The sequence below is a fragment of the Myxine glutinosa genome, chromosome 8 (genome assembly GCF_964187855.1).
Source record: "Myxine glutinosa chromosome 8, kmMyxGlut1.1, whole genome shotgun sequence".
Classification (NCBI taxonomy): domain Eukaryota; kingdom Metazoa; phylum Chordata; class Myxini; order Myxiniformes; family Myxinidae; genus Myxine; species Myxine glutinosa.
Window position 1 is genome coordinate 79,889,198 of NC_136268.1, and position 24,103 is coordinate 79,913,300.

At 53.0% G+C, this 24,103-nt stretch overlaps 1 protein-coding gene across 3 annotated transcripts in view; it reads left to right on the top strand.

The window, feature by feature from the left end:
- MAN1B1 (mannosidase alpha class 1B member 1) overlaps positions 1-24,103 on the top strand; it is a 144,034-nt gene that overhangs the window by 69,691 nt on the left and 50,240 nt on the right. For all 3 annotated transcript variants that reach the window (XM_068124690.2, XM_068124691.2, XM_078783432.1), the window contains 2 exons: positions 6,825-6,973; positions 9,671-9,859. In XM_068124690.2, the coding sequence (XP_067980791.2) occupies positions 6,825-6,973; positions 9,671-9,859 (338 nt within the window). The remainder of the gene's footprint in view (positions 1-6,824; positions 6,974-9,670; positions 9,860-24,103) is intronic.

Sequence of the window (24,103 nt, forward strand, 5' to 3'; positions counted from 1 at the left end):
GCTGTGGCTGCGTGGACGTCACGTGCTCTTTTCAGGACTCGTCTCTCTCGTCTTGTCAAAGCTCATCTGCTTCTGTAAAAGCTCATCTGGTCCAACCACTTCTGTAAAAGCTCATCTGGTCCAACCACTTCTGTAAAAGCTCATCTGGTCCAACCACTCAACTCAACCTCAACGCAACAACTCAACAACTCCCTTGCTTGGTCCAACCACTGCACCTCAACAACTCAACAACTTCCTTGCTTATTGCGCGCGCGCTTTTATCGCGCCTCCGGCGATCAAGCCGCCGGCCTTCAGGACACGCCCATCGGTCAGCTCGCCTCGGCCCTGATTGGTCGGCACGGCCCTCTGGCTCCGCCCTTGATGACGATGGGCGGGCACGCCCTTCTTCCCCGAGCTGAGCACATGCTTAATGGCGGCTTTGGGGCGAAATCAGCAACCCACAGCTGTAGCAAACCTGGCAAACTGCCCAGTGCAGTTGGCAATGGAGACTTGGAGGGGATGTAGCTGGAAATGGAGATTTTGGGAATGGGAATGAAAGGGGGTCTATCTTGTTTCACTTGGTGCAATGGAGTGTTAAAGCGCGGCGTTACGCGCGCTGCTTGTGAGCAAGGAGGAAGCGGACAAGCGGTAACATATAAACGTCTTTATTGTAAGACTACACTGTAACACTTCCGGGCTGGTCGCCCGGTGTATATCATGAGGCCACGCCTACCCCTCGGGCGTGGCCACCGCCCACTTGGTGCGTGGAATGATGTCACCACGCCAGTGGGCTTTTGTGTCCGCCACACCCGCCCCCCCAGAATTCCCGCGCACCTGGAGGGCCAGTTTGTGGGGCAGTCGAATGACCCGGCCGAAGCGCCCCCTGGCGATCGGCGGCGTCCGGGGTGCAGGGATACCAGGTGGGATGCCCCTGGCTGCCCCTGGGATGGGTGCAGGACCGGGGGGCGCCGTGGCGGCGGGGCTGGGCGGTGCCGGGGGTCTGCCCGCAGGAGGGCGGCCCCGACGTGGGGGTCGGGCCACTGGCGGTGGATGGTCCACATCGAGGTGGGCCGGCTTGAGGCGGTCTACCGAAATGCGGTCAGGAGTACCGCCGATGTCCAGGGTGAAGTGCTTCGCCCCGGTCTCCAGCACGCGGAAAGGCCCGTCGTACGGGGGCCGCAGTGGTGTCCGATGGGCATCGTGGCGGACGAAGACGTACTCCGCCGTGCGAAGCTCCGGGGCGACGTGCGTCGGTGGGTGCCCGTGGCATGCCGTTGGCACCGGGGCGAACCTCTGGGCGGTCTCTTGCAGAGCGGAGCGCTGCTGTGCCGCGGACCATGGTGTCGGGGAGGAACTCGCCCGGCACCCGCAGCGGTTGCCCGAAGACCAACTCCGCCGCGGATGCGTGCAGGTCCTCATTGGGCGCCGTCCGGAGGCCCAGCAGGACCCAGGGGAGCCTGTCAACCCAGCCGCCGTCGCGGAGGGTGGCCCGGAGCGCGGCCTTCAATGAGCGGTGAAATCGCTCACACAGGCCGTTAGCCTGGGGGTGGTAGGCCGTGGTTCGGTGCAGCCGGACCCCGAGCCCCTGCGCAACCGCCCCCCAGAGCTCCGAGGTGAACTGGGGGCCGCGGTCGGATGAGATGTCTGAGGGGGCGCCGAACCGGGCGACCCAGGTGGCGATGAAAGCCTGCGCGACATCGGCCGCCGTTGTCGACGCCAAGGGCACGGCCTCCGGCCACCGGGTGGTGCGGTCCACCATGGTGAGGACGTGGGTGAAACCCCGCGAGGGGGGCAGAGGTCCCACCAGGTCCACGTGGACGTGGTCAAACCGGCGTTCCGGCACCGTGAACGGGGCCAACGGGGCCTGGGTGTGCCGGTGCACCTTGGCGCGCTGGCACGCGAGGCATGTCCTGGCCCAGCCGCGGACGGCCTTCCGGAGGCCATGCCAGACGAACTTGTCGGCGATCAGCCTTTGGGAGGCCCTCGCGCCCGGGTGGGACAGGCCGTGGATGGCGTCAAACACCTGGCGCTGCCAGCCCGCGGGCACAATGGGGCGAGGACGCCCGAGGGAGACGTCGCACAAGAGGGCCGCGCCCGCGCCGTCGAACGGCACCTCGGTGACGCGGAGGCCCGTGACGGCGGTCCGCAAGGCCTGGACGTCGGGGTCAGCGGCCTGGTCCGCTGCCATCCGGGCATAGTCGATGCCGAGGTGGACTGCGTGGGCGACGGCCCGGGAAAGGCAATCCGCAACCGGGTTGTCCTTCCCCGCGACGTGCTGGATGTCCGTCGTGTACTCGGACACGGCCGAGAGGTGACGCTGCTGCCGGGCCGACCACGGCTCGGTGACCTTGCCCATCGCGAAGATCAGCGGCTTGTGGTCGACGAAGGCAGTGAACGCCCGGCCCTCGAGCAGATGGCGGAAGTGCCTGACCGCCAAGTGAAGTCCGAGCAACTCGCGGTCGAAGGTACTGTAACGGCGTTCGGGCGGGCGAAGCTGCCGGCTAAAGAACGCCAGCGGTTGCCAAGCTCCACGCACCCATTGCTCGTGCACCGCGCCCACCGCGTAGTCCGAGGCATCGGTGGTGAGGGCGATCGGTGCATCGGGCGCCGGGTGCGCGAGCATGGTGGCGTTAGCCAAAGCGAGCTTCGCGCCCGTGAACGCCGTGTCCATCTGCTCGGTCCAGGTAACGTCGCCTTTGCCCGGCTTACCTCGGAGAGCTTCGTGCAGGGGGCGCAGGAGCTGGGCGATACGGGGCAGGAACCGATGGTAAAAGTTCACCATGCCCAGGAACTCCTGCAGCCCTCTGATCGTGCGGGGGCGCGGAAACCCCTTCACCGCCTCCACCTTGGCCGGCAGGGGGACGGCTCCGTGCCTGGTGACACGGTGCCCCAGAAAATCGATTGTGGCGGCGCCGAACCGGCACTTTGCGGGGTTCACAATCAGGCCATGCTGGCCCAGGCGTTCGAAGAGCGTGCGGAGGTGGCGTAGGTGCTCTTCGCGGGACGCGCTGGCGACGAGGATATCGTCCAGGTAGACGTAGACAAAATCCAAGTCGCGCAGGACGCTGTCCATCAGTCGCTGGAACGCCTGAGCCGCATTCTTCAGACCGAAGGGCATGCGCAGGAACTCGAAGAGTCCGAATGGCGTGATGACCGCCGTCTTCGGGACGTCCTCCGGCCTGACGGGGACCTGATGGTAGCCGCGTATGAGGTCCACCTTCGAGAAGAAGGACCTGCCCGCCAAACGGGCGGAAAAGTCCTGAATGTGGGGGACGGGGTAGCGGTCGGGAGTCGTGGCGTCATTGAGACGGCGATAGTCCCCGCACGGTCGCCATCCCCCGCCGGGCTTCGGCACGATGTGCAGCGGCGACGCCCAAGCGCTCTCTGAGCGCCGAACGATGCCGAGTCGCTCCAGGGTAGCGAACTCCGCTTTTGCCACCGCCAGCTTCGTCGGCTCGAGGCGGCGTGCCCGGGCGTAGACCGGTGGCCCGACGGTGGGGATGTGATGGGCCACCCCGTGCTTGACGGCCCCCGCCGAGAAGGTGGGCCGCGTGAGGGCCGGGAAGCCGGCGAGGAGGCGGGTGAATGCGTCCGCTGCCGGAAGCGTACAGACCAACGTGGCCGGAACCGAATCGTTCGGCAAGCCGCTTGGCAAGCCGCTCGTTGAGCTTGGCAACGCACATGCGAGCGAGCTGAACGTCTCGGCCTGGACAAGCCGTCTGCGCTTGACGTCGACCAGGAGCCCATTAGCGCACAGGAAGTCCGCGCCAAGCAGTGCCATGGGCACGTCGGCGGTGACGAACGTCCATCGGAAAACCTGCCCTCCAAACCGCAGAGAGAGGCAGCGTTTTCCGTACGTACGGATGGGCGTCCCGTTCGCGGCAAGCAGCGCGGGGCCCCCACCCGCGGCGTGCTTGTCTGACGTGCCGGCGGGAATGACACTCACCTGTGCTCCCGTGTCGCACAGGTAACGGCGCCCGGAGAAGGTGTCCGTTATGAACAGCAGGCTGCTCGAACGGCCGGCGCTCATCACCACAATTGAGCGCCGGCCCGGGCGTTTCCCGACCCGTTGAAGGAGCACGGCGGATGACACCGCCGAGCTTCGTGGCCGAACTTGGCGTGGAACCAGCACCAGGTGGTGGAGCTGGAGGAGCGCGGCTGGCTCCGCCAGGCCAGTGGAGTCGATGGGTTTCCCCGCGGTGGCGGTTTTCGCCGCGGCGGTGGGCGGGGCGTGGCGGCGTTCACGAGGTGCGTATCAGCATGCTGCTGAACCACAGCGTGCTGTAGAAGATGATGCTGTGGAACATCAGCGTGCTGTAGAAGATGATGCTGTGGAACATCAGCGTGCTGTAGAAGATGATGCTGTGGAACATCAGCGTGCTGTAGAAGATGATGCTGTGGAACATCAGCGTCGAAGGCCGTGACGGCCACGCCAACGCTCGCCCGCGTGTCCGAAGCGGCGAAGTACTTGTCCGCCTCGGCCGCCAATGCTCGGGGTTCCGTTAGCCCGGTCCCGGCCAACGCGAGGCGAACCTGCGCTGGAAGTTGGCGACGGAAAAGCGCCCGGAATAGCGAACCGGGGGCTTCGTCGCCCAACAGTGACAGCATATGGCCCATTCGGACCGACGGGCGCGTCTCACCGAGCTCGGGGAGATCCAGGAGGCGGTCGGCCCGTGCGTCGTCCGTGAGGCTGAACGTGGCTAGGAGTAGCCGCTTGAGTGCCTCGTACTTGTGGCCGTCCGGTGGGTGGCGAAGGACGGACACAACTCGAGCGGCCGTGCCGGGCCCGAGGGAGGCGACGACGTGGCAGTAGCGCGTGTCATCGCCGGTGAGGTGCCGAAGCTGAAATTGGGCTTCGGCCTGGACGAACCAGACTTCGGCCTGAGCCTCCCAAAATTCCGGAAGTTTGACGAAGGCGGCCATGGCGATGGCGTCGCGTGTGGAAGGATCGCTCCGGCAGATCTAACGTCGAGGGTCACCAGTAAAGCGCGGCGTTACGCGCGCTGCTTGTGAGCAAGGAGGAAGCGGACAAGCGGTAACATATAAACGTCTTTATTGTAAGACTACACTGTAACACTTCCGGGCTGGTCGCCCGGTGTATATCATGAGGCCACGCCTACCCCTCGGGCGTGGCCACCGCCCACTTGGTGCGTGGAATGATGTCACCACGCCAGTGGGCTTTTGTGTCCGCCACAGTGTCATCTTAATGGAAGACAAGGCCTTACCCTAATACACATAATAAAGATATAACTATCAACAAAGGGGGAAATCTATGATTGGCTGACGTGATTGTTTATGACCTAATTATGGGACGCCCTTTGACCTTTATACATAACTGCAGTAAGGAGGGTCCAGAATAAAGCACTAATAATAAAAAAACACAATAAAAAAAACACAATCCTCATATCCATAACAATATATATATATCTATATGATCGCACACTGAGTATATTGTCACGCAACTGCGATTAACATCAGAGTTGCGGAGGCCGATTATGAGGCTTTAAACTCCCGATGCGAAAACTCAATAGCGGATTCCAATCAAGCACTTAAACGCGCGGAATGGCGGGACACAGCGAAAGCCCTGCAGCCTTACCTATTAAAATCAAACACCCAGGAAAACTGCGTTCAGATATGCACAGAAAATAATACAACGATTTATGAATGAAAAGTAATGACAGTGAAAAAGCACGTGCCGGTAATAACTCTAATAAGAAGCCTAAATTGGGATCCCACACACCACAGATATCAAACACAATACGAGGGAGATGAATACGAAAATAACACGTCTCGTCATATCAAGTGTAAACGCGGTGCTCGGGCTTATCTGGCTCTAGTCGTCTTCAGTGTAACACGGCCCCGCGGCCCTCTCTGTCCGCCTCCGAGCGCCACCAGGCCTCGTTGGTTCAACGGCACACCACTAGCTCCCTTGCTCCAAAGGTCCAACGCAGGGCTGCACAAAGCAAGCGAACTCCACTCGGGCTGCCGGCCGGGACTAAAGCTGCTCGAGCTGCAACTCTCCACTCGACCAGGGACAGGAAGGACTCTCCAAACTCGGGATTGCACCGGGAGTACCAACTCAAGCCGTGAACTCCTTCGAACTGCACTCAACTCGACTCGACCCGACTCTGGTCCATCTCAACTGCCCCAACAAAAATGGCGTCCTCCCCTCGATAATATCTCCGGCCGATGGCGTCACATTGGCGCACTGCTCTGCCAATCAGAGCCTCCCACGACTCGCCGGCTCGTCCAGGTCACGTCCTCTGCGTCTGCCACTCTCTCCACTCATGCTCCTCCTTCATAGGACATGCTATGCGAGGTTGGTAGGCCTTGCGGAGGTGTAAATGGTGGCGGCCAATTGTGGCGGTGTTTTTGGCCTGGTTTCCTGTCCGTTTTCTTCCTAAGTCATTGTCAGGGAAAGGAATTATTTAATGTTGCGCTAGGGACCTAACTAATGTTTATGTGGTTTGCAATGCCATAATGGACAAAGGTTTGACTACTAGGTGAGACTCACAGGGGCGTTATCTTTAATCCCTAACTACTTAACACTCGAATCTCCTGGTAGATCCACAATCGTACATCTTATCCCGACAAATGCCTAAACATAAAGAACTTATTACAGGTAGATTCCCTATCGCGACAGTCGAATACCTACCTATACAGATCTACCTCGCTCTAGATATTTCTTTACCCCCTCAGACATAACAATATGTATATATATAAAATTATATTAATTTATTTATTTATTTTCTTCTTTTTTTTTCAATACAGTTGCAAAGATGGTTGCTTTCCTAGTTTATTTTGGAGTGTACCAGCTACCACCTTTCTCCATGTGTGTTTTGCAGAATTTGAGGAGGCACGGAAATGGGTGGCCAGTGAACTGAACTTCAACAAGAATGTTGATGTTAACCTGTTTGAATGCACAATTCGCATTCTAGGCGGTCTCCTGAGTACATTCCATCTTACTGGGGACAAGCTGTTTCTTGACAAAGCTGTTCGTGCTTCACACTGCACTCTACACTTTTTTTTCTCATCTCTTCTGTTCTTAATGTTGTGTTTGAATCACACTATCTAAACATCACAGTGTGAGTAGGGTCATTCCATGTAAAATCAACACACCCACAAAATGTTCTCTTCTCAGAATTAGAAATTTGGTATGGGGGGGGGGGGGGGGGGGAATTGGCCCATTTCATTGAACAATGAAACCATGCTAACTTTCAGGTCCATAACTCATATACAAGATATGTTTTTTATGTTTTTTTTGTATGCCAAGTCGAGGCTCGTGGAAGAGCTAACACAAGTAGCATGTAATAAAGGGAGCAGGAGACAAGAGGGGGAGAGAGAGGGAAACACAATAACATTAGGTAACAGGGACATTGAGAGATCTGTGGAAGGGAGAGGGCTGTGGCAGGGTACACGGAATAAACAAGATGGACACTACGAGGACTTTCAGGAAAGAAAACTGCATTTGAAGGACATGGATTAGGGTTGTATTAATGGGGGTAGAAAAGATCAAGGTTTTGGATGGGGCATCCCCCATAAGAGATGGTGGTAAACAGCTGATTTGAAGACTTGGAGGGAGGAGTGGGATTGAAAAGAGTGTGCGAGTTTGTTCCAGAGGTGGGAGAAAAGAGGAATGAAAGGGTGAAGGTGAGCAGAGAGGGTGAAGATTTTGGCAGCTTCACCAAAAGAGGGTTGCTGCAGATCTTGTGCGTCCTGCAGGAATATTTGGGGGACAGAGCACAGACAGAGCTTGGGGTGCAAGGCCAGAGAGGAGTCGGTAGAAGACAGAAAGACCGCCAACCCGCCTGCAGTGAGAGAGTGAAAGGCCCTCAGAATCAGCCTCATTGCGGGATATACCAATGAATGTAAAAGCTTTAGTTTCTACAACGTGAAACCGAGCGAGGTCTAAGGGAGAGCAGTACTCTATAAAACTGCAGATGAAAGCTTTGAAAATGGTGAGTAGCTCAGTCGAGCCAAGGAAGGACTTTGATGATGGAGGATGTCCAGTTGGTGACTGGCTTTGGAGGCCAGCTTGGAAATGTGGTTTTCCCAGGAAAGATCATGGCAGATAGTGAGACCAAAAACTTGAGTGACGGGACTTCTTTGAGAGGATTGTTGAGAAAGTATATATATTTTATTTTTTTATATACAAGATCGAGGCTCGTGAAAGAGTGAACACCAAAGACAAACGGACACACAAAACAGACAAAGTGTGGGTGGGGGGGGGGCGGGGGGGGCGGGAGGTGGGGGGGGAGGGAGGTGGGGGAGGGAGGTGGGGGAGGGAGGTGGGGGAGGGAGGTGGGGGGGGGGGTGGGGGGGGGAGGGAGGTGGGGGGGGGGGTGGGGGGGAGGGAGGTGGGGGGGGTGGGGGGGAGGGAGGTGGGGGGGGAGGGAGGGAGGGAGGGAGGGAGGCAGGCGGGGAGGGAGGGAGGGAGGCAGGCGGGGAGGGGGGGAGGGAGGCGGGGGGGTTTTCCAGACAGTCTTTTCAGAAAGACAAAGTGAGAGTGTGAGATTTGTCAGGATTGAAAGACATGTTCAATGTGTTTGACCAGCTTGTTATTTTATCCAGGTCTGCAGAGAGTGAATAGAAGGGGCTGCTGCCTGCCGATCTGAGGGATGAGATGTGGAGCGGAAAAAGGTGGAGCCATCAGTAAAAAGATAGAGAGGCTTCTCCAGAGAGTCAGAGAGATTATTAATGAAGACCAGAAAAAGCACAGGGACCAGAACACTGCCTTGAGGAAGAACAGGACCAGAACACTGCCTTGAGGAAAAGACCCGCGGGAATGATACCCACGAAAGATCTCCAGTACTCGAGAGAAATTGGTAGTTTGTCCATCAGTTTCCTCATGTGGACCTTGTCCTCGAAAACAAACTGCTGATCATTTAGAAAAGCTATTTCAGTGGTTCCTACTCTTCAATTGAGAAGTTGTGAATCACAGTCAGATGATACCAGTAAGGATGAGCTGTTTGAATCGATACCAGTGGGCATTTGTATATGACACCAATCCCTTTCAAGTACGGGAGTGGACAAGTTGAAATCGGGAAATGAGCCCATCAAAGGTATCCTGAAGAGAAAGTGAAGATAATCATAAGTACAATTCATAAGAGACTAAAACTAGATGAACTACCACCAATAAATGACCAACATGAAGCAACAAAAGTTGAGACTAAGTGGATGATTGAACAGTTGAAGAAGTTTCAAAACTACAAAATGTACAAATTCTGGCTGCAACTGTTGTAAATTCCTTCATTTGTAACGAATAGCTACTCTTGCACCACATTTTGTTGAAATTGAAGAGGATGAAGCAAATATAAAAAGAGTATATTTGGTGTGAAATGACAATACTGAATGTAACTTATGCTTGTCTTGTTTGAAATCTCACTTGTGCCATTGCACTTCTGCATTCAGTTTTGTTCTGTTTATAATATATTTTATAATCGGTGATTGGGTTGGTCATTTTAGCAATCCCATGTGAGCATGGAATTCCTGGTCCAAATAAAAAATACAAGTACGGTGATTATTTTTGCATGATGTACAAATGTCTTTGTAATTATTGTAAAAGTTAATTGATGCATAATGCCATGGTCTAGCATTTTATGAACGCCTTTCATAAGCTGTTTTGGTGAGGAGAGGGTCTGGGGGTTGGAGTTGACTTTGAATGCTGCGGGATGATAACATTTCATGGCAGACTGATCTCGGTGTCCGGCTGCTTCCTGCATTTGGCACTCCATCCCACATCCCCTATTCTGATGTCAACCTGGGCAAAGGTACTGCTCATGGCCCCAAGTGGACGTCTGATAGCACAGTGGCTGAGGTCACAAGCATTCAGCTGGAATTTCGTGAGCTCAGCTGGTTGACAGGAGATGAAAGATTTCGGGTGAGTTGTGTACTTGTGTTTAAAATGTTGGACTTGTGGAGAAATGTTTGATATTTGTATTTGGCGATGAAGATGGCAAATTTGAAGACTACCAATTGTTGTTTGCATACACTACATGACAAAATGTATGTGGGACACCCGAACATCACACATCTCATTCCAAAATCATTGGCATAAGTGTGGAGTTTGTCCACCCCCCCCTCCCCCATAACCCCCTTTGCTGCTATAACAGCCTCCATTCTTCTGGGAAGGCTTTCCACTAGATGTTGGAACATTGCTGCGGAGATTTGATTCGATTCAGCCACAAGAGCATTAGTGAGGTCGGGCACTGATGTTGGGCGATTAGGCCTGCCTTGCACAGTCGGCGTTCCAATTCATCCCAAAGGTGTTCGATGCGGTTGCGGTCAGGGCTCTGTGCAGACCAATAAAGTTCTTCCACACCGATCTCGTAAAACCATTTCTGTATGGACCTCGCTTTGTGCACGGGGGCGTTGTCATGCTGAAACAGGAAAGGACCTTCCCCAAACTGTTGCCACAAAGTTGGAAGCACACAATTGTCTAGAATGTCATTGTATGCTGTAGTGTCAAGATTTCCCTTCACTGGAACTAAGGGGCCTAGCCCGAACCATGAAAAACTGCCCCAGACCATTATTCCTCCTCCACCAAACTTTACAGTTGGCACTATGTATTTGGGCAGGGCAACAAACCAACATTTGGGCAACAAAGACAATACATGAGTATTGGGCCTCCACTATTGGTGGAGCACGTTACTCTGCCCCACAAGTTCCCCCAAAGCAACTCTCACCCTGATTGCTGGGTTTCTGAACTTGGACACCATGGTGTGCCTTGGAGACTGGTGCATTATCCCTTATGAGTGGAGGACCTATCTTTCCTTTCCCCAATGCATAAAGACATTATAACCTGAAATAAGGGAAAGGGACTAAGATAATGGTCTGCTGTGAAATAATTAATCTAATGGACCTGTATGGTGGTTACCATTAATTTTTAGTTTTCCCAAAACCGCAACTATATATATATATATATATATATATATATATATATATATATATATATATATATATATATATATATATATATATATATATATATATATATATATATACATATATATATATATATATATATATATATATATATATATATACATATATATACATACATATATATACATATATATACATATATATACATACATATACATACATACATACATACATACATACATACACACACACAGTGATCCCTCGTTTATCGCGGGGGTTACGTTCCAGAACCCCCCGCGATAGACGAAAATCCGCGAAGTGGCGACCATATTTTAATTTTATTATTTATATATATTTTAAAGCTTTATGACCCTCCCCACACTCTTATTAACCTTTCCCACACTCTTATTAACCTTTCCCATACTCTTATAAACACTTCCTATACTCTTAAACACTTTTTACACTCTTAAACAAACTCCTCCAAGGCCACTTCCGTTTCCGGTCCGGTCGTGAGAGGACGCTGGCGTCACTTGCTCGCCGCTTCTCTGACTGGACCATTGTCCGTATCTTGCTTTCCTGGTGGTCGTGGCGGATTTTTGGCCATTGAGTCTTCCTCTGCACGGTCCCGGCTCTGCTCTGCTGCTCCTGGCTTCACCTGCTCGGCTCCTTCGCTATTTCCTCGGGCTCACTCTCGTGGGTTGTGCCGCCCATTGTTTGCAGCGGCGATGGTGGCGGTTTGCCGCCGTGATCTTGATTAGCGGCGGCGGTCGTTTGCCGCTGCATTTGCCGCTTTGCCTCCTCAACCTTGGCCTCGTGCTCGTCTCTTCGCTCCTGTCTGCCCTCTGCATGGTCCCGGCTCTGCTCCTGGCTTCACCTGCTCGGCTCCTTCGCTGTTTCCTCGGGCCCACTCCCGTGGGTTGTGTCGATTGTTTCGCCTCCTCACCCATCCTGCTGGCATGGCTCTGCGGAACTCCGCCGCAAGGCTTCTCCTGCTTAAAACCCGCTCCACCCCATCATGCATCTCTGCAATCAAATCGAATGGACTCCTGCGTCGACCCAGGTACATTCACCGTGGCTCCGGTCGTAAGTTTGTTTATTTACAATCAGGTCACTCCATCCCCATCCTCTGGTCGGCTCAGCGCACTCCCACTCATCGTCCCAACACACCTGGTCACAACAACGCACAAAATCGCACCTCCTGTCTGCGAACCCTGGCCAAATCACCTGGATTCATACCCGCCGTACAAAACAACATCAAGCTCACCCTGTTCAATACCCGGTCCCTCAACAACAAATGCCTCATCCTGAACGACTACATCCTGGAAAATAAACTGGACTTTCTCTGTCTCACTGAGACCTGGCAACAACCACTGGACTACTACACGCTCAACCTCACCACACCCAATGGATATTCTTACATCAATAAACCACGCTCGGAGGGCCGAGGTGGTGGAATTGCCGTTATTCACCGACAAGACATCAAGACCAACCTCATCTCCATCTCATCTGCTCCATCATTTGAACACCTGGCTTTTAAACTCTCTGGTCACACACAGTCAGTCATGGCTGTTGTCTACCGCCCTCCCAAACCACACCCATCATTCCTGTCTGACTTCTCCTACTTTCTGACCCAGCTATGTTCCCTCTCCCCCTCAATCCTCCTCCTTGGTGATTTCAATATCCACATGGACTCCACTGACTCCACGCTAACCACTGACTTCACCGATTTACTCACCTGCTTTAACCTCACTCAACATGTCAACTTTCCTACCCATAACCATGGTCACATTTTGGACCTTGTCTGCTCTACTGGACTAATTTTGCACCATCTCTCTGGCTCCGACCTCACTCTCTCTGACCACCTAGCCATCACTCTGACCATCAACATCCCCACCCCAGCACCAAGGCATTATCGCACTATCAACTTCCGTAAGCTAAACGCTCTTTCACCTGCCTCATTCTCATCGACCCTCTCTGAAAAAATGTCCACTTCTCCCTTCGTTGACCTCCACACCCCTTCTGACCTCACTGACTACTACAACCACACTCTCTCCTCCTGCCTTGACCAACTTGCGCCTATAAAAACCAAAACAGTTTCTTTCACCCATTCTGCTCCCTGGTTTACCCCTGAACTCCGCCTGATGAAAACTCGTGCTCGCCAACTTGAAAGACTCCGCAATAAAACAGGTCTCACAGTTCACTCCCAGGCCTACAAGGACCACATACAACACTATAAAGATGCCCTCTCCCGCGCCCGCTCCGCCTACTACTCTCAAATTATCCACTCTGGCTCCGGAAACCCAAAAGCACTCTTCTCTACAATAAACAAACTCCTCAGCCCCCTGAACACCACCACCCAGTCATTCACAATAGACAACTGCATCTCCTTCCTTTCATTCTTCCAACGCAAAATTGAAAACATCTACAACAGCTTGACCACCGCCGCACCCGCTCCCCCTCAAACCACCTGCCCCCCCTTATCCTGCCATCCCCTGTCTCAATTCTCCCCAGTCTCCCCTACTGACCTCTCTGAACTCCTCATCGGAATGAAAACTGCCACCTGCACTCTTGACCCCATCCCCTCCAGCTTTGTCAAGGCCTCCCTTCCTGCTCTCTCTCCACTTATCATTGCAACAATAAACTCCTCCCTGTCTACAGGCATCGTCCCACCATCCCTCAAAATTGCTGCTGTTACCCCCATTCTGAAAAAACCTGGACTAAACCCTGACACCCTAAATAACTTCAGACCCATCTCCAACCTACCCTTTCTGTCAAAGGTTTTGGAACGCGCTGTAGCCACTCAACTCAAACATCACCTCTCTGCCAATAACCTGTATGAAACATTCCAATCCGGATTCCGCTCCAACCACAGTACTGAAACTGCTCTCCTCAAAATCACCAACGACCTTCTCCTCTCCTCTGACGCTGGCAACCTCAACATTCTCATCCTCCTCGACCTCAGCGCCGCCTTTGACACCATCGATCACACCATCCTCCTCACCCGACTTGAAACCACCTTTAACATTACCGGCACTGCCCTCTCTTGGATTAAATCATACCTCTCTGACAGACGTCAGTTCATCTCCATCAATAACTGCAAATCCCCCACTGCTCCCCTCCCCCAAGGTGTCCCCCAAGGTTCAGTTCTTGGCCCCCTCCTCTTCATCCTTTACCTGTCCCCCCTCGGTCACTTAATCCGCCGTCATGGTCTCCAATTCCACTGCTTCGCCGATGACATCCAGCTTTTCATCTCCACCAAGTCCATCTCCACCGCCACCCACTCTATCCTGACAAACTACATCACTGAAATAAAATCCTGGCTTCAAATCAACTTCCTCAAACTTAACTGTGATAAATCTGAAATAATCATCATTGGCCCAAAAACGCTCACCAAGTCCACCCATAACTTTGCCCTCAACATCGACGGTTTCCCAGTATCCACCTCCCCTCACATCCGGAATCTTGGCATCATCTTTGACCAAACCCTCTCCTTCGACAAATACACTAAACAGATCACAAAGACAGCCTTCTTTCACCTGAAAAACATCGCCCGTCTCCGTCCATCCCTCTCCTCCGTGGCTGCAGAAACCCTCATCCACGCCTTCATCACTTCCCGTCTGGACTACTGCAATAGCCTCCTTTATGGTTCACCCTCAACAATCACCAATAAACTCCAATACATTCAGAACTCCGCTGCCCGTCTACTCACCCATTCCCGGACCCGTGACCACATCACCCCCGTCCTTTACAAGCTTCACTGGCTCCCCATCTCCCAGAGAATCCAGTACAAAATCCTCCTCTTGACCTACAAAGCCCTCCATAACCTGGCCCCATCCTACCTGGCTGACCTCCTCTCCAGACACACTCCCACCCGCAACCTCCGCTCTGCTGGTACCAACCTCTTGACCCCCCCCCATCCGGACCAAATTTAGATCCTGGGGGGACAGGGCCTTCTCCATCGCTGCTCCCACCCTCTGGAACTCGCTACCTCACACCATCAGAGACTCCTCCTCACTCACCACATTCAAAACATCACTCAAGACCCACCTGTTCAACACTGCATTCAACATTTAACCCACAGCATCTAACCCCTGACTATCTCCTCTCCTTCTCCCTCCTTTGTGCTTTGAATATTTCCCTATTGATTCTTCTTTTTTTTTTGCAATTGTCTTTATGTTTTGCTATGCATTATGTTTTGCACTCTGTCAAAGCGTCTTTGGGCTTCCTGAAAAGCGCTATATAAAATAAATGCATTATTATTATTATTATTAAACATACGTAATTTTAACAACATATAAAATTATAATGGGTACTCACCATTGAAGATACTGTAGCGACCCATGGGTTCCCCAAGCAAGACCAGCATTAGAATCTCCTTGCTCCAGCCGGTGACGTCACCGGCGGGGATCCCCGGCGCCAGAGTGGCTGGTCACGTGACCGCCAAAGCGTGCGCGCGTGCGGGTATAATCAGCTACACCTGTTGATCACGTGACCACCGAAGCACGCCACGCTTGAGAGGCGTGGCTTTCGGTTTCTGGTTGTGCTTTATAATGCAGCCCGATAAACGGGCTTTTCAGTGTTCCCGAGTTGGTTTTGAGAATAAATATCTTCTCGGACGAGTTTGTGTCTTACCCGTCATTTCGTCCGTATCAAGCAAGAGCCCCGGCTCTTCAATACTACAACTTGCGTGATGAAGATGATGATGAATTAGCTGTGCAGTACTGATGACGATGAAGGTGATGACGATGATGAATGTACTGCACAGCCAGAAAGAGCATTACAGTTACCCATTACGTGGGTAACTAGCGCAAGTGGAAGCTGCCGCATCTGCGTTTTCCATACGCACGACTCTTTGTCTCTTTGTCTACTCTTCTACTGTACACTATGTACAGTATTTTATTTCTTGTAATATGTTTTAATCACTGTATTTTTCTTATTTTTTTACGTTTTTTAATTTTTTAGGCTAGAAAATGCTTATTTTACCACAAAAATATTTAAAATAATAGTATATAAAAATACATTTATACCGCAAAATCCCGCGATATAGTGAAAAATCCGCGATATAATTTTACATATACTAGCGAGAAAAACCCGCGATGTACCGAAGCCGCGAAAAGTGAACCGCGATATAGCGAGGGATGACTATATATATTGTGTTATGAATTTGGTAATGCAACATCTAGAGCTAGGTAGATCTGAATAGGTAGGTATTCGGCTGTCGTGACAGGGACTCTACATGTAATAAGTTATTGATGTTTAGGCGGTTGTCGGGGTAAGATGTATGAGTGTGGATCTACCTGGAGATTCGAGTGTTAAATAGTGAGGGGTTAAAGGTAACGCCCCTGTGAGTATCACCTAGTAATCAAACCTTTGTCCTTTATGGCACTGCAAACCACATAAACATTAGTTAGGTCCTTAGCGCAACATTAAATAATCCCCTTTCCCTGACAAGGACTTCGTATTAAATTGACAGGAAACCAGGCCAAAAACACCACCACAATTGGCCGCCACCGTGTACACCTCCCAAGGCCTACAAACCGGGCCGGCACGTGTTATGCCAGGACCGCAGGGTCGCGTAACGGGGGAGATGTTAGGAGTCGCATGCCGTAGAGGGCGTGACCGGCGAGCTGGGACCATATGATTGGCTGAGGAGTGCGCGAATGTGACGTCATCGGGGAGAGATATATGCGACGGTCGGACGCCATGTTCGCCAGTTGAGTTCGCCAGTTGAGTCTCTCTGAGTTCGCCAGTTGAGTTGAGTTGCGATCTGATCTCGAGTCGTCCCAGTTCGTTGAACAGTTGAGTAGAGCGTCCCAGTTCGGTACCGGAGTGGCAGTTGAGAGAAGTGAGAGCTCGTGGCAGTTGACGGTTCGTGCCATTTTCTACAGTTCGTGACCACAGCTCGTTGCAGTTGGCAGTTGGCACTCGGCACTCAGCAGTTGGCAGTTGGCACTTGGTTTTTGGTTGCTTCGTGCAGCCCTGCGTTGGACCGACGAGGCCTGGTGGCGCTTGGAGGCGGAGGCAGAGGGCCGTGGAACCTGGAGCGAGGTGTGCGATCGGGCCGAAAGGAGCGGTGTTGGACGGCAGCCACAAGGACGACAAAGACAGATAAGCCCGAATCCGCGTACACTGTACACGACGTGACTTGTTATTTTCGTATTAATCTCCCTCGTTTTGTGTTTGATATCAGTCGTGTGGGGACGTCCCGATTTAGTTATTAGTATTACCGGCGCGTGCTTTTTCACTGGCTTTACTTTTAATAATAAATCCTTATATTATTTTCTGTACATATTTGAACGCAGTTTCCTGGGTGTTTCATTTTAATAGATAAGGCTGCGGAGCCTTCGCTGCGTCCCGCCATTTCGCGCGTTGGTGTTGAACGTGAGTCCGCCATTGAGTGTTCGCCTCGGGAGTTAAAGTCTCGCAATCGGTCATCCGTAACGGTGGTGTTAATCACGGCTACGCGACAAGTGGTGTCAGGAGTGTAGGATTCGAATCCGTCGGACAAATTTTTTTGTCCGCGGCGAGACATCGACACGGTCGGGCGTACATTGCGTCCGACGTTCGAACGCAAAATTTGGATAGGCGAGGCGGAGAAATTTAATAATCAATTGGGCATACGGAGCGCGATATCGCGTCTTCGTCAAATTTAAATTGTGTTTTTGGTATTAAAATAAATACGCGCGCGGGAAACAACCTTCCGAAAGGCGGATGTCGGAGGTCGACGAAATGGAGGTGCGCAGCGAGGCCTCCGTCAGCGTTGGGAGTGAGCCGGAAATAGGGGAATTAAATGTCGAGGTGAGCCTTGGAACCTCCCCCGTCCCGAGCACCAACTTATCCCCCTCCCCTACCGGGGAGCCGGGAGTAGTAGGAACGGCCCCGACAACCGACCAGATGTTGGGTCAATTGCTTCAAAAAATGGAGGGAATGAGTAATGGGATGGGAGAAATGAAAAATAAAATGGAGTCCCAGGGGAAGGAATGTAGGGAAGGAATGAAGGGAATGAGTGATCGATTGGAGGAACAAATGGGAGAAATGAAAAGTGGGTTGGAAAATAAAATTGAAGGGATGGAAAATAAAATGGAGTCCCAGGGGAAGGAATGGAGGAATGAAATAAAGGAAAGGAATGAACAATTGGAAGGAAAAATTGGGGAAATGGCACAGCAGCTGGGGGAACGAATTGATGGCATAGAAGGGAGAGTGCAAAACCAAATTACGGACAGACTGGGGAAATTTGAGGGTAAAGTAGAAACTCAAATGGGGGAGATGGAAAAAGCCATAGGGGTGGAAATTGAATTGAAACGGGAAGAATTAATGTCAAAAATAGAGGAGGGCGTGACGCAGGCTGTCCAAATGGGGGAAAAGTTGGAGGGTCAGATTGGTGCCACAAATGCTCGAATTGATAAAGCAAATGGGGACCTGGAAGGCTATCGGGGCCGGGTGGATGCCAGAATGCTACAGCAGAGTGAGGAATGGGGACTGCTCAACCGGCAGGGGGGCAAATTGGCCGAGGAGGTGAGGGGGTTGGAAACCCGCATAAAAGAGCAGGAGCAAGGGTTAATTGAGAAAGGCCTGTGGGGGCCACTAATGGATAATGAAAGGGTGAGTGATTTTATGCAGGAGCGACTGGAGATCTGGGACAATACCATCAAGAAGGAGGTTGGTCGGGTTCAAGAGAGCCTGAAGGAAGAGGTGAGTAGGTCGGTTAAACATTTTCAGGACCAGATTAAGGTGACCCAGGAGACCCTCACCACGAGCCACATTTGGACACCAGAGGCTCCGAAACGGAATACCCAGTTGGGGGGGTGTTTTGGCCCCGGACTGGATTTGGACAGAGAGGAATCGGGGAATAGAGTCTCTGGAAAAACAATCCCCCTCGTACATTTTGACGGATCAGGGAGCCTCGAGGCTTTCCTGACACAATTTGAGTGCGTGTCTCAGCTCAATGGTTGGGGAGAGCGGGAGCGCATGGGGAATCTGGTGGCGACACTGCGTGGGTCAGCCGCCGACGTGTTGAACGTAGTCCCAGAGGGAATATTGACCAGCAAGGCCATTTGTGAGGCCTTGAATAACAGGTACGGGACAGGCGCAAGGTGCGACCTGGTCAGGGCACAGCTGCTGCATCGCAGGCAAAAGCCTAATGAGACGTTGCAGGAGCTGGCCCAGGATATATACCAATCTGTGAGGATAGCATACAGGGACCTACCAGCACAGGCGTGGGACAAGCTGGCGATAGAAAAATTTATGGCGGCTCTCCCTGATCCTGAGGTCCGGACGTTGGTGGAGTTACAGGACCCACCCACGGTGCACCGGGCAGCGGAATGCGCGGCGAGACTGACCTTTTTGAGAAGGTCGAACCGCGCATCGGAGAGGGCACCTGTGACGGTACGGCGGGCCGAGGTGCGGGATCAGGAAAAGCCAGAGGATGACATCGGGCGAATGTTAAGGGGGATCAGCCGCCAGCTGACAAATTTGATGGGGGGACAATTTGCAGGGAGCGAGTCACGACAGGGTGGTCCAGGTTGGTCATCGGGACGGCCTGATTTTTATCGGGCTGGGCCGGGAGAAAGGGGGGCTCCGCCTGGCTACCAGAGGGGTCCGTTCTTGGGGACTTGTTTTAGATGTGGGAGAAGAGGGCACAGTCAGAGGAATTGTCGGCAACCATATGGGCCCCCACCTCCTGACAGGCTTCGCAGTCCAGAAAGGAGGGGGCCCCCAGTAGGTCCGCAGGTGCCAGACAGAGGAGGTCCACAAGTGCCAGACAGAGGACCACCACCTCCGCCTGGGCCAATAGCGGTAGAGTGTGCGGGAAACTAGAACGAGCCGAGCATACGGGGCCATGCTCGGCTGGCAAGTGTGTGGAGAAGCGCCCTCCTTTGGTGGAAGTAGTGAATTGCGGACAAATTGGCACGGGTAATCTAAGGGTTAGATGCAAAATTGAGGGAGAATTTTGTGAGGCTGTGGTGGACACTGGAGCCAGTGACACCATTATCAATCCGGGTGTGCTAGACCAGAGTGTTGGAGGCTGGGACAAAATTGATAGGGTAGAAGGACACAGCCTTCAACTGGCTACGGGGGCAACGGCACCAATATTGGGACGCGGAGTGGTGAGGATGGAGTTGGGTGGCCTGGAGGTCAGCGTGGTTGTGTGGGTGGCGGGGGTGTGCGATCAGTGTCTGTTGGGACTGAGTTTCCTGGTGGAACATGACTGCCAATTAGACCTTGGGCGTGGTCATATGTGGTTGGGCACCGAGAGGCTGCAGTTAATGGGACTGGGGGATGACGAGGAGGTGCAGGGGACGTGGCTGGAGGTGCCGCGCACTGTGACCGTGCCTCCCAGGTCCGAGAGAGTCGTGATGGCAGAGTTAGCAGCAGGTGCTCAACCCATTGGCCAGCTGGGGCTAGTGGAGTCGTGGCCCTCGCAGGGGACGGAGGAATTAATGGTGGGTCGCACCCTCATAGACACCCGTGGGCCTATGCTGGCAGTCAGGCTGCTCAACTTGTCCGACAGCCCCCGCACTATAAGGGGCGGAGCCATCGTAGCCAAATGCAGTAGTGTAGTAGAGGTCACCGGAGGAGGTGGATCCACATGCTTGCCAGTACAGTCGGAAGGAGGGCAAAATTTGGGGAAATGTGATTGGTCAGAGGGAGTGCGGGACATGATGACACGCTCTGAAGAGGGCCTAACATCGGAGCAGGTAGAGACGTTGCACAATTTGGTTGGTAAGAACTTGGGTGTTTTTTCTCTCTCCCCCGAGGATGTTGGACGCACGAGTCTCGTCAGGCACAAAATTAGCACTGGCGAGGCTCGGCCTGTTCGCCAACCGCCGAGGCGGCTCCCTTTCGCTAAGAAGGAGGAGGCAGAGGAACAGGTGAGCAAAATGGAAAGAGCCGGATTTATCGAGCCCTCGGTGAGTCCTTGGGTGTCACCCATTGTGCTGGTGAAGAAGAAGGACGGGACCACTCGGTTCTGTGTGGACTACCGCCAGCTCAATCATGTGACACTCAAGGACTCGTATCCCCTGCCAAGGATCGATGACACCCTCGATGCCGTTTCAGGCTCAACGTGGTTCTCCACGTTGGATTTAAAGAGCGGTTATTGGCAGGTGGAAATGGATAAAGAGGCGAGGGAGAAAACGGCGTTCACCACAGGAAAGGGTCTCTGGCAGTTTGTCGTCATGCCCTTTGGATTGTGCAATGCCCCTGCCACGTTTGAGCGTCTGATGGAACGTGTTTTAATTGGCTTACCGTGGCAGACTTGCCTCGTCTATTTGGATGATGTATTGGTCCACGCTCCCACATTTGAACAGGCTGTCGAAAATTTGTCAGACGTATTTGGGAGATTAAGGGGTGCCGGGTTGAAATTAAATCCGAGCAAGTGTGAAATTTTCAGGAGGGAAGTGACTTACCTGGGTCACGTGATCAGTGAGAGCGGCGTGGCCACTGACCCAGGAAAGGTAAAATCTGTACAAGAGTGGCCCGCCCCTAAAAATGTAAGGGAGGTCCGAGGATTTTTGGGCCTCTGCTCGTACTACAGGAGATTTGTGGCAAATTTCGCGGAAATTGCAAGACCTTTGCACAAATTGACAGAGAAAGGAGCCAAATTTGTATGGTCAGAGAGCTGCATCGAGGCATTCAGTCACTTAAAACAACGTCTGGTGGAGGCCCCAGTTTTGGCATACCCAACGGATGATGGCAATTACATCCTGGACACAGATGCGAGCCAGGAGGGATTGGGAGCTGTGTTGTCACAAATGCAACAGGGAGTCGAGAGGGCTATTGCGTATTACAGTCGGGCACTTTCGAGGCCCGAACGAAATTATTGCGTTACCCGCAAAGAACTATTGGCCTTGCTGTCTGCAGTTGGACACTTTCACCCTTACCTTTATGGGAGGGAGTTTGTGATCCGAGTGGATCATGCCTCCTTGCAATGGCTCCTTCGGTTCAAAGAGCCGGAGGGACAAATTGCAAGGTGGCTTGAGAGGCTGCAGCAGTATAATTTCACTGTGCAACATCGGCCTGGCAAAGCACATGCCAATGCAGACGCTCTCTCTCGGCGCCCCTGTTGGGAGGCACAGTGTAAATTTTGTGATAGACAAGAAGCCAAGGATCCAATTGGGCAGGGCCAAATTGATGCATGCCTATATGCAGCGAGAGTGACCAGGCGAACTTTGCCACAACCCCCACAGGAATTGGGCGATGTGAATTGGCAAGAGAGTCAAAGGGAGGATCCCGTTTTGGGGCCCCTTTTTCATTGGCTAGAGGAGGACAAAAGACCCTCTTGGGAGGAGATTGCTCCACACGGAGCCCAGGTAAAGGCCTACTGGGCACAGTGGCAGATGTTGGGGTTGAAAGAGGGCTATTTGTTCAGAAAGTGGGTGACACCAATGGGTGATGTAGCTTCCTGGTTGATAATTGTACCTAACAAATTGAAGGAAGTGGTTATGGGGCACGTGCATGGGACTAGGACAATGGGACATTTGGGCGTGGCCAAGACTTTGTCCAAATTACGACAGAGGTTCTACTGGGTGAATTCGGGCAGAGACATTCAAAATTGGGTGAGATCCTGCGACCTCTGCCGCGGTAAGAAGGGACCCCCACGTGCGCGCAAGGCCCCGCTCCAGGTGTACAATGTCGGGGCACCGCTCGAGCGGGTGGCAGTAGATGTGGTGGGGCCCCTGCCAGCCACCCGCCGAGGGAATCGGTACATTATGGTGGCAATGGATTACTTCACCAAGTGGCCAGAGGCCTACCCATTGCCCAACCAGGAAGCCCGGCTGGTAGCTCAAGTACTAGTTGAGGGATTCTTCTCCCGATTTGGCGTCCCAAGGGAGCTGCACACTGACCAGGGCCGGAACTTTGAATCTGCCCTCCTGCGGTCGGTGTGCGAGCTCCTCCAAATTCATAAGACCCGGACGACTCCCCTTAGGCCTCAATCGGATGGGATGGTAGAGAGGTTCAACCGGACACTGTTGACACAATTGGCCCTCTTTACATCTGAAAACCAACAGGATTGGGACGAGCACCTTCCCTTTATATTGATGGCATACCGGACCGCCCAGCATGCGACCACTCGGTGCACCCCCGCCTTGTTGATGTTCGGTAGGGAGATGCGAGTCCCCACAGATTTGTTGATGGGACCGTCACCAGGGGAACCGGGTGAGCCAACTGTGGAGAGCTATGCAACCAATTTGAAAGCGAGCATGGAAAAGGCTCATGAGTTTGCGAGGAAGCAAATTGGGGTGGCTTCTTCGCAGATGAAAACGCGGTATGACGCTCGGGCTCACACACCTCGTTTCCTTCCCGGAGACCTTGTTTGGCTCTACTGGCCCCGGAGAAGGAAGGGGGTGTGCCCAAAACTCACTTCACCTTGGAAGGGCCCTGGGGTGGTGCTTCGGCAGGTGACTGATGTGGTGTTCAAAATTCAGATGGGCCCACATACCCTTCCACAGATAGTTCACGGGGATAGGTTGGGCTCCTACATGGGTCGGGAGGCTCCGGAGTGGATTGGAAGGGTGAGGGGGAAATTAGGTGTGGTGGATGACACTCTTGAACCTGACCAACCTGCAACTACCTGCACTTAAGGTGAGTGCTTTGAGGAGTACTGTCCCAGGCTTCAGGACTTGCTTTGGGAAATTGGGGACATGTAAATTGGAGTTGGGAGGCGGGTGTGAGTGATGACATGGCCGGTGAGGGGATGGAATGGGAGCCACAGTGTCTTGTGGGTGGCGTATGTTTTTGTATTGTGGTTACGTGTTTTGATGTGGTCGTGAGAGTGGAACCTGGAGAGTGTGTGATGATTATTGGAGATAATGAGGGGTGATAATTGTGCTTTTGGGAAGATGTGATGGTTTAAATGTGAACTGGGGGAATTTCACATGTAGCAGGCCATGGCAAGCCTTGTAACACCTTTTACACCATCTATGGAATTGTACTGAATTGTGCTGAGTTGTGTGGAGAATTGAATGGCAGTGGGGGAGGAAGTGTGTTTTGGGGTCTTGTGGGTGGGGAAGGTGTGTGTGTCCGCAGGTACAGAGCAAGCTCTGAGGAGCGATGCCTGCGGGCCCCCCTCTGCGGCAATTACCCCTGGCAGCCGGTGGTAACTGGAAATTGGAGCTCGTCGGTGGAGGGTCTGGTGGGGCGCCGCGGGGTGAGGAAGTCCCCCGGTGACCCGTGTTGCTGCGCGAAAGCAGGAGGCAAAGGAGCCTGGTGTGTGTGGAGACCCTCACCGGCGAGGTAA